This window comes from Otolemur garnettii, unplaced genomic scaffold, assembly GCF_000181295.1.
Source record: "Otolemur garnettii isolate 467f Iridium unplaced genomic scaffold, OtoGar3 scaffold00061, whole genome shotgun sequence".
NCBI lineage: Eukaryota > Metazoa > Chordata > Mammalia > Primates > Galagidae > Otolemur > Otolemur garnettii.
In genome coordinates, this window is record NW_003852456.1 from 7,498,732 (window position 1) to 7,508,278 (window position 9,547).

Below are 9,547 nucleotides of genomic sequence, written 5' to 3' on the forward strand. Positions count from 1 at the left end.
TCCTTACATAGTTCATATTTTAAAAGGCTGAATAGAGTTACAAAGGCCCTTAAAACTTATTTGTGCATTTTCCTTTGGCAAACGTGGGCAGGCCGGCTAGAGCCCCAAAGGGATTACTCATTCACGCTCGCACATCTGCCCAGCAGCCCAGCTATCAAAACCATCAGCCACTACCCTGCAGATAAAGTCTCCATTCCTCCTTTTAATTTATTCAAACATTGATTTAGCACTTAATAGTGCCAGGCGCTATTAAGGTGAAATACATTGAAAAAGGGATAGAGGGAACCTTGTTCTGCAGATGCACGCATTTCAGTGAGCCATGCGAAGGGTAAACTTCTGCTTTCCCAAACTGCGTCTCCTTTTCTCGCAGCTCAGGGATTTACCGCCAGGACATCCTACAAAACGCTGCGACGGGAAAACGACACCAGGCTTGGATGAAAAAAAAAAAATCTGGTCTCAAGCAAACAGGTTCACCTACCCTCAATAACCACCCCCAGATCCCTGAAACTGGGAATCCCAGAGTCCGTTTGGAGTTTGGCAAACGTTTAAGCCTCAATTTTAAATTAAAACGCGAAGCAAAAAACCAATGAATGGTACACAGCAGGGACCTGAGGTTCCTAGGGTCACGCAACCGAGAGTCGCGCAATTTCAAACTAATTTACCAACACAAAGCTCCATCTACCTATAGCAACAGAGAAAGTAACAACAATAAGGGTGGCTAGTCCAAAAAAATAAAGAAAAGAAAGAAAGAAACAGAAAAATCTGCAAAGCACCTGGTAAAAAACATCCCAACGGCCGAACCCACTGGACAACCCCTCCAACGCCGCGTCTCGCGAGAGTTGAGGCAGCACCCACCGCGCCCCGAGGGGAGTGGGCGGGGCTGGAGGGGTGAGCGGGGATCTGGGGAAACACGAATTCCGCCCAAGCCGGCTGCGGCGTCTGCGCCGGCCGCGCTGTCGCGACCTTTCTCACGCTCGTCCGCTCGGCGCGCAGCTATGGCGCGGAAGTCGAACTTTCCTCTGCTGCTCGTGCCGCTCCTACTTGGTCCGGCCTTAGTGCGCGGCCAGGGCCTTCTGCCCCTGGTCCTCAACACTTGGCCTTTTAAGAATGCAACCGAAGCAGGTGCGGGGCGGCAGTGGCCGGGGGCGGGAGGCGGGCTGCGCTGTGAGAGCCGGGAAGGCAGGCAAGAGCCGGACTAGAGCGGCCGGGGAGCGCCGCGGCCGCTTCAAGCTCTTGCTGTTTCTCGTCGTTTGACTTCTGCTCCATCCTCCCTGCCAGTGCTGCATGTAGGGGCCTGTTTACTCCCCTTGTACAGTCCTCCGCGCCAGTGTGCCTTCTGCCTGCTGCTGACCTGAAAATGGATGGCCTTGTGCATTTCTTTTTCCAGTGGCACCTGCAGGCCTAACACCCAGTCTTTCCGCGGGCTATCTGCTACTCCACCTGTTATTTCTAATCCCTTAATTCTCTGCTGTGCCCTGTACTCCCGTTTTACAAACGATTAATAGTTTCCCGGTCATAGTGTATTTTCTCTCCCACCTGCTGTAGCTGCCGCCCAGAATGTGAGTTTCCAACTTTGGCTGCACATTAAAATGACCTGCGGAGCGTTTCAAAAACGTCCTCCCCGGTGGTTTCAAAAATCACCTCCTGAGATTGTGATTTAGTTGTGGGAACCAGGGCATCTTTTTTTCCTGTTTTTTTGTTTGTTTGTTTGTTTGTGTTTAAAAAGCTCCCCACGTGATTTTGAATTGCAGTTAGGGTTGAGAACCACCAAGCTAAGGTGTCACCTCTTCCAGGGAGCTTCCCTGACTTACTGCCTTCATGCCCAATCAGAGTTAGGTTCCCGTCTTATGTGCCTTTTCATTATCTGGTGCGTACCTGTACCGTTCCTTGTCTTGGTACTACGACTTCAAGACCTAATTTCAGACCCTGTTTTCCTACCTGAGGCTAAGTTACTCTTTTGGGCAGAATTGGCTCCGGATCGTGGGGAGCTAAATTTGTATGTTATAGGCAGTGCATACAGTTCAGAAAAAATGAGGAAACGGGATGTGAAAAAGATATTCCCAGCGATAATGATGGAGAGAACGTGCATGAGCCTGGGCAGGGGACAATTCTGTGTAAGTCGCTTTTTTCGAAAGGGGGATCTTTTCTAAATATACTTTCAGGCCTGGAGGTACAGTGGTAATGCTTGAGTAATGCTTCAGTGTTTACCAACAATAGGAACTACCCTTCATGAAATTCTGTTTTTATCTGTATGGAAATCATCCCTTGAGGACCCCCCCTTCCCCCAAATAAGGATCCACAGAATATAACATCCTGCTCAAAGTATGTCCACTGGAGCCAAAGTGGCTACTTTTGAATCTTGGCTCTGCCACCTACTGGCTGTGTGACTTTGAACAAATTTCTTAACTTCTCTGCCTTTGTGTCCTCTTTAAGGGCTGTAATTGTACAGTACTTAACCTCAAAAGCTGTTATGAAGATTAAATGAATTAACCCATATAAAGCCTATGCTGTAATTATTGATTTGCTGTTATAATGTTATTGAGATTTGCCATGATAAGTGTCACCACAATAAAAGTATTAGCTATGCATATTTTTGCTTATCTTATGATGTATAAGAAACTTACAAGCCTGTGATTTAGTCGTTTTAAAATTTGAGTAACTTTGTACCTTTTAAAAAGAGAGGATTCTTACTTTTCTCACGTACACAGAAGAACTAGGTATTAATAAATGCAGAAACCCTCATTTCACACCATTAGCCAAAGTCTTTAAATTCTTCGTGGTAACTAGTGATATAATTTGTCTCTATTACTCTGACTTCTTCATAGCACTTGATAAACTAATTTGTTAAAAATTTAGTTTTTCCACATTCTTAGTAAAGTATCATGAGAATGGAAAAGCGATACCTAGTGTACTCAGTGTGAAGCCAGCTGATGATCTGATACATGCCCACATAAGAGAAAAACCCAATTCAATTCAAGTTTGGGGGGAAGAAACAGTGGGTGTGCTCTCACACACTTGGGCACAACGTAAGGGTACGTGGCACAGCTCCTGGTTGTAGGGGAACCTTACCTAACAAACACAAATATTGTAGCCTAATTGTACCCTCATTCTGAAATTTTATAAAAATTATAAAAATTTTCAGTTTACCTTAGAATAAATATGAGTAAGTTTTTAAAAATTGGAGTTCACAGAATGTTTTTTGCTTGTTGCATTTGGCATTGGAAAAATACGTAAATATAAAGGAATATTTTTGGGATTTGATTAACAGCATGGAGGACATTAGCATATGGAGGTTCAGCCCTAGATGCAGTGGAAAGTGGCTGTGCAGTGTGCGAGAGAGAGCAGTGTGACAGCACTGTCGGCTTTGGGGGAAGTCCTGATGAACTTGGAGAGACCACCCTGGACGCCCTGATCATAGACGGGTAAGATGCCTTGCTAGTGCCTGTTAATCTCTGTACCTTCATTCGGGATTATGTTACGTTTACAGTCCTGGTCTTCCACTGACAGCAAGGTAGAAGAATGCATGAGTTTTGTCACAGGTAAACACAACTGAAAAAAATCATCATAGTTACAGAAGTATCACATGGACAGTAGGTAGACTTTCTAGAACAGGGAGAATCTTAAGCAACGATCCACAGATTATGTGTTTTGCCTGACTTGAAGCCTTTGGGCCCCTTTCAAAAGCCATATTTAAAATGAGCCTGGAGAAACTGAGAATTTTAGTGCTATTGGGCATACAGGTGGTAAATGTACCATATTTCTATTTTCTCCTTAATTTTGTCAGATTGTGGGAATCTGTATTCACGAATATCTTGTGACTTCTTAAGATGAGAGAGTTTATCCTACAAAACACTGTTGCTTAGAGAAAAACAATCTTACTTGTGAACCTATGAAAATACCTTAATAAATCTTACTGCATTTTTTCTTGCAGCACTACCATGGATATGGGAGCAGTAGGAGATCTTAGACGAATTAAAAATGCTATTGGTGTGGCGCGGAAAGTACTGGAACATACAACACACACACTCCTAGTAGGAGAGTCAGGTATTTTTTTAACTGCATTGAAATTTTTTTCTAGGGTTCTGACTATGAGTCTTCACTATGAAAATAGGACTCAGTTTAAAACAGTGGGTAAAAGCAGACCTAAGTTCAAATTGTGGCTGTTTTACTTAGCATCTTTTTAACTAGATAAGTTAACTTCTAAATCTCATTTTCTTCTCTGTCAATTATTTGAATGCCCTCCAAGTTATATGCCAAAAATCATGGCCAGGTGTGGTGGCTCACACCTATAATCCTAGCTCTCTGGGAGGCAGAGGCAAGAGAATCACATGAGCCCAGGAGTTTGAGGTTGCTATGAGTTATGTGACGCCACCGAACTCTAGCCTGGGTGACAAAATGAGACTGTCTCCAAAAAAGAGACAATGATACTGTCCCCTGTAGTTAAAAATTATCAGTGACATATGATCTAACTACTGCATTAGGCTTCCTTCTGTTGATTGTACAGAATGGAAACTACCTAACAGGTAAAAAAGATGTTACCTATTCATTGGAATTCAGTTGTCTGGTGTCTTTAAATTTTTTAAATCCTGGGCACTCCACACTGATGGGGGATAATGTTGGCAAGAAATGTGCCTTTTCTTTTGCAAAATGGTAGGAGGAGTCTCACTTTTTCTCCTCCTTGAGAGGAATCCACTTCCAACTGTCTTTGGAAGTGCTGTACACTTTCTCTTTGTTCTTCTTAAATAAAAGTGCTCCCTGTTAACCAGGGGGAGAAAACAGTAGGAGGAAGATGTGAGGTGAAGTAAGAAAGGAGAACTGTCCTAACACATACCCACGGGTCTCCGACAGATCGCTTTTAGAAAAAACATAGGAAAATTTAAGACCTAGAGATTGATTCCCTTAAAACTGATCATGTCCGAAGACTCCTCTAAAAGACTTTGTATGTCCCCCAGGTGACTTTATGCACCTCACTTAAGAGACAGCTGATGTAGGATGCCTTTGGTACATATATTTTGTTTAAAAGGTAACACTTGATTAACACTTTTCTTCTCAATCTCCAGCCACCAAGTTTGCTGAAAGCATGGGGTTTATCAATGAGGATTTATCTACTGAAGCTTCTCGAGCTCTTCATTCAGGCTGGCATGCTCGGAATTGCCAGCCAAATTATTGGAGGGTATATAACACTTAATTTTAAAGTGCAAATTATCTGAAAATATTAACTGGCATCCCCTCTGTTCTCTGTTACCTGCTGCCTGTCAAGGGTGCTGGTTAGTGTCCTGGTTACACACTAGAACCAGTGATTTAAGTTGACCCTCTGGGCGTGGCTGTTGTGAAGGTTCCCATGTTGCATCCAGTGCACATTCCAGGATGGAGAACTGCTGGTCTCTGGCAGGAGTTTTCACATAAGAAGGTTCTTCTGTGGAGAGGGGGCTGCCTCAGTCAGAACTGCTTATATTTATTTGTCACAAAATAAAAAAAGAAAAACCCAAATTGGAAATATTTCTTAGATTTTTATCTATGCACAGTATATCTGATGTCTTTATTTGTCTTAAAGGTTTATACTCTTAGGTGTCTAGTATGTTGCTGGTGAGATAATTTGTCTAAAATGGGACTTGAAGTATAATTCAGTTTGCCTCTGCCATACAGGGCCCTTCTGTGGGATATCTTAGTCTCCCATCTGTTTCTTCCTCAAGCTCCAAATACCTTTGAGTAACCATGGAGTCAGGAGTCACTGGGTCAGCCCTTGAAAGAGGCTAATCATAAAACAAAGTTAGAGGAGGCACCTCATGCACTGATGTATAAGCCCTGAGTAGTAGGTTTCTTGCTTTAATACCAATCTATATAAATAGCCTAAATCTATTATTTTTTGAGTCTTTAAGATTTATACAGCAGTCTTACAGCAGTCTATGTAGACTATATTCTACAATTTAGAATATAGTCACATAAACCTGGCTTTGGAAATAAAAAAATGATTTTGATACCAATTTTACTTTAAATCTCAGAATTCTTTGGCTAGGAAAGGAATTCTCAAATTTAAAGGTCAAGTGTGCACCTAATTCCTTTGAGGATCAATATCTAATTTTTTAAAAGTATTTATATCCATCACTGTGCTGAGAATTTGAGGAATATAAAATGAAAAATCAGGCCTGTTCCGTGGAATATAGGTATCTTACCATATTATGTAATTCTGAGACTAGAAAGGATATTTCTATAAAACCTTTTCTGAAAGAGAAAAATTATATATTCATCTCTTTTTACATAAGACTTCCTTAATCCTTAGCTTTTAATTCTTTTGCGCTACCATCCATCTTAATTGGTTTCTTCTAGCACGTAGTAACTATGCATAGCTACTTGCCAGTTTCTAAAAACACTCTTATAAGAAATAAATCTTGTTTACAGAATGTTATACCAGATCCCTCAAAATACTGTGGACCCTACAAACCAGCTAATATCTTAAAGCAGGAGGATTCTCCCTATAAAGGAACAAGAAATGACCATGGTCATGACACTATTGGTAATTTGCCTTTTATACAGTTTTAATGGTTAAAGTGTAATTAATTGCCTTCCTGTAGATTCTCTTCACCTCTAATCATGCACCAGCAGTTGGTTTTGATTGTCCTTAACTGCCAAGTAAGTGTCCTCCCCAAGATAGAGAGCTGGATAGATGGATGGATACACAGATGCATGGATGGCCTCTGGGTGACATTTTGTAAATTATTTATTTTTTGTTTGTTTGTTTGTGTTTTATAAATTATTTATATAAGACCCCTAAAATGCAGTGACTGTTTACTTGTAGATTTTTAAATCTTTATTTGATACTTAGTTTTTTGATAAATTTTATGTTGTTTGCCATATTCAAGTGACCTTAAATACTTTTTTCTAAGCTGTAAGATTGAAAAATTTCATTTGTCTGCCTTAGTTCATTTTCTGCTGCTCTAATACTAAAGATGGGCTAATTTATAAACAATAGAAGTGTATTTGGCTCATTTCTGGAGACTGGAAAGTTTAAGAGCATGGCACCAGCATTCGGTGAAGGTCATTCTGTGTCTGACGGCAAAAGGGGAAGAGAGAGGGAATCAGTCTGAACTCATCCTTTTTGTCAGGAGCCCACTCCTGTGATTACTGAGCCCCTCCCTGAGATAATGGCATTAAATCATTTCTTAAAGGCTCCCCTGTTAACAAAGTAAAAATGGCAATTAACTTTTCAATACATGAAATTTTAGGGGACACATTCAGACCATAGCAGTCCATATCAGTCATCTTATTTGGAATTACCTTTGAAATTGTATTGAAGAGTAACGAGCAATTTGAAGAGTAAGGATGTAGAATGGTTACCAGTTAATGCCGGGAAACCAGGTCATTAAAAACACAAACTGTCCACTGGTATAATTTTCCCTATTCCCAAGTTTTTTGTTTTCTGCTACTAAAATTAATGAAAGTACATGTTTATGTGACTTTCATAGTGAGTTTGGGCTGTTTTAACAGAATATCACAGGGTAGGTGACCAACCTCCAGCATTTCTGGAGGCTGGGAAGTCCCAGATTAAGGCACCAGCAGATGCAGAGTGTGGAGAGGCCCCAATTCCTGGGTTACAGATGGTGCCTTCTCACTGTGTCCGTACAGTAGCAGGAGCAAGCAGGCTCTTCAGAGCGTCTTTTATAAGGATGCTGATTTTATTTATGAGGGCTCTACCCTAATGACTCAATCATCTCCCAAAGGTCCCACCTCCTAATGCTGTCGCCTTGTCAGGGAGGGTTTCAATATATAAATTTGGGGGAACACAGATACTTAGACTGTAGCAATTCCCAGTTCATCAATTATTTGGTTACATTTGAAATAAACTTTAGATATCTACAAGTCATTTTTTTTAACTTCCAGGCATGGTTGTAATCCATAAGAAGGGACGTACTGCTGCTGGTACATCTACCAATGGTTTAAAATTCAAGATACATGGGTTAGTGTCTCCAACTCTGTGGTGTATATTGAGTATAAAGCAGTGTGTGCTGGGTGTTCTGGAGGGTGAAGTAAATGAATGTGAAAGCAGATACGATGCTCTCTGCTAAGCCAAACGAGAGTGAGTCACAGCCAGGACTGTAGAATTCAGGGGGTGCAGGTTATCTGTTTAAGCTGGGGTACTTAGGAAAGCCAGTAAAGTAACGCTGGGAGCTGAGCCCTGAGCCCACAGAAGGGCAAGGGGAAGACACAGGTAAAGGCACTAGCAGATAGAAAGTAGGACTGGGTAAGGGAGAGTGGTGGAAGATAAGACTGAAGGGGAGACTTGAGCCCAATTCAGGGTGTCCTAAGTCAGTGTATGGCATTCTGGCTCTTACTTTGAAATAGTAGTAAAGTATTAAAGGTTTCTTACTAGAAAAAATTTAGTAAATGTTTACCACTTGTTTATTTATTGTCGGAAGCTGGAATAGATGATGATAAGGGAAACTAGTTTTGAACCTGGTGAGTTAATGCAGAAGTTGGGTGATAAAGAGTGGTAATAACAGACAGGTCACTATAAACGTGTGCTGTCTGGGTATTTAACTGGCTGATAAAAAATTCCTCTTCATTAATTCCTTTTAATCAGCAATAAGTATATATGTTTATGGTATAAAACATGTTTTGAAATAAGCACACATTGTGGAAAGGCTAAATCAAGCTACTTAACACATACAGTACCTCACATATCTTTGTTTGGTGGGGGGGCATGAAAACACTTTCCTCTTGGCTGGGTGTGGTGGTTCATGCCTATAATCCCAGCACTCTGAGAGGCCACGGTGGGAGAATCCCTTGAGTTCAGGAGTTCCAGACCAGCCTGAGCAAGAGTGAGACTCCATCTCTACTAAAAATAAAAAAAACTATTGGGGCATTATGGTGGGCGCAGTACTCCGGAAGCTTAGCTGGGAAGATCACTTGAGCCCAAGAGTTTGAGGTTTCTGTGAGCTATGACAACATGGCACTCTAACCTAGGTGACAGAGTGATACCCTATGTCAAAAACAAAAACAAAGAAAGTATATATATACTCTTAGCAGCTTTCAAGTATAGAGTATATTATTGTTAACTATTAACCATGATACACATACAGTCCTTTGACCAATATCTTCCCAATCCCCCAAACCCCTGGCTTCTGGTAACCACCTCTTTAATCTGTTTCTGAATTCACCTTTTTTACACTCCATGTCTAATAACAAATTGTTGTACAATTAACATAGGTTTGTGAAAACCTAAGGTAAAAAAATGAATGCAGACTTTCCTCTTGTGTTCTGATGAAGAATTACTTTAAATGATAATCAATGGCTAAGTGGAAATATGCCCTATTTTTGAAAACAGCTCATGACATAACTTAGTTTGCGCTTGATTTCCTGTCCTAAATCACTATCCCTTACCCCACAAAGTCGTGTAGGAGATTCTCCAGTTCCTGGATCTGGGGCCTATGCTGATGACAGTGCCGGGGCAGCTGCAGCCACTGGGGACGGTGATACACTGATGCGTTTCCTGCCAAGGTGTGACTTCTTACAGTTGTGTATTCTAGAGACCTTTAGGTATTTTCTCTCT

The 9,547-nt window shown here is 41.2% G+C and overlaps 1 protein-coding gene across 1 annotated transcript in view; it reads left to right on the top strand.

Moving 5' to 3' along the window:
* The first annotated feature begins 946 nt into the window (after positions 1-946).
* Positions 947-9,547, top strand: part of AGA (aspartylglucosaminidase) — an 11,598-nt gene continuing 2,997 nt past the window's right edge. The window contains exons 1-7 of the mRNA XM_003792797.3: positions 947-1,122; positions 3,269-3,422; positions 3,932-4,044; positions 5,061-5,173; positions 6,400-6,514; positions 7,879-7,954; positions 9,388-9,495. Of these exons, the coding sequence (XP_003792845.1) occupies positions 996-1,122; positions 3,269-3,422; positions 3,932-4,044; positions 5,061-5,173; positions 6,400-6,514; positions 7,879-7,954; positions 9,388-9,495 (806 nt within the window). The 5' untranslated portion in view covers positions 947-995. The remainder of the gene's footprint in view (positions 1,123-3,268; positions 3,423-3,931; positions 4,045-5,060; positions 5,174-6,399; positions 6,515-7,878; positions 7,955-9,387; positions 9,496-9,547) is intronic.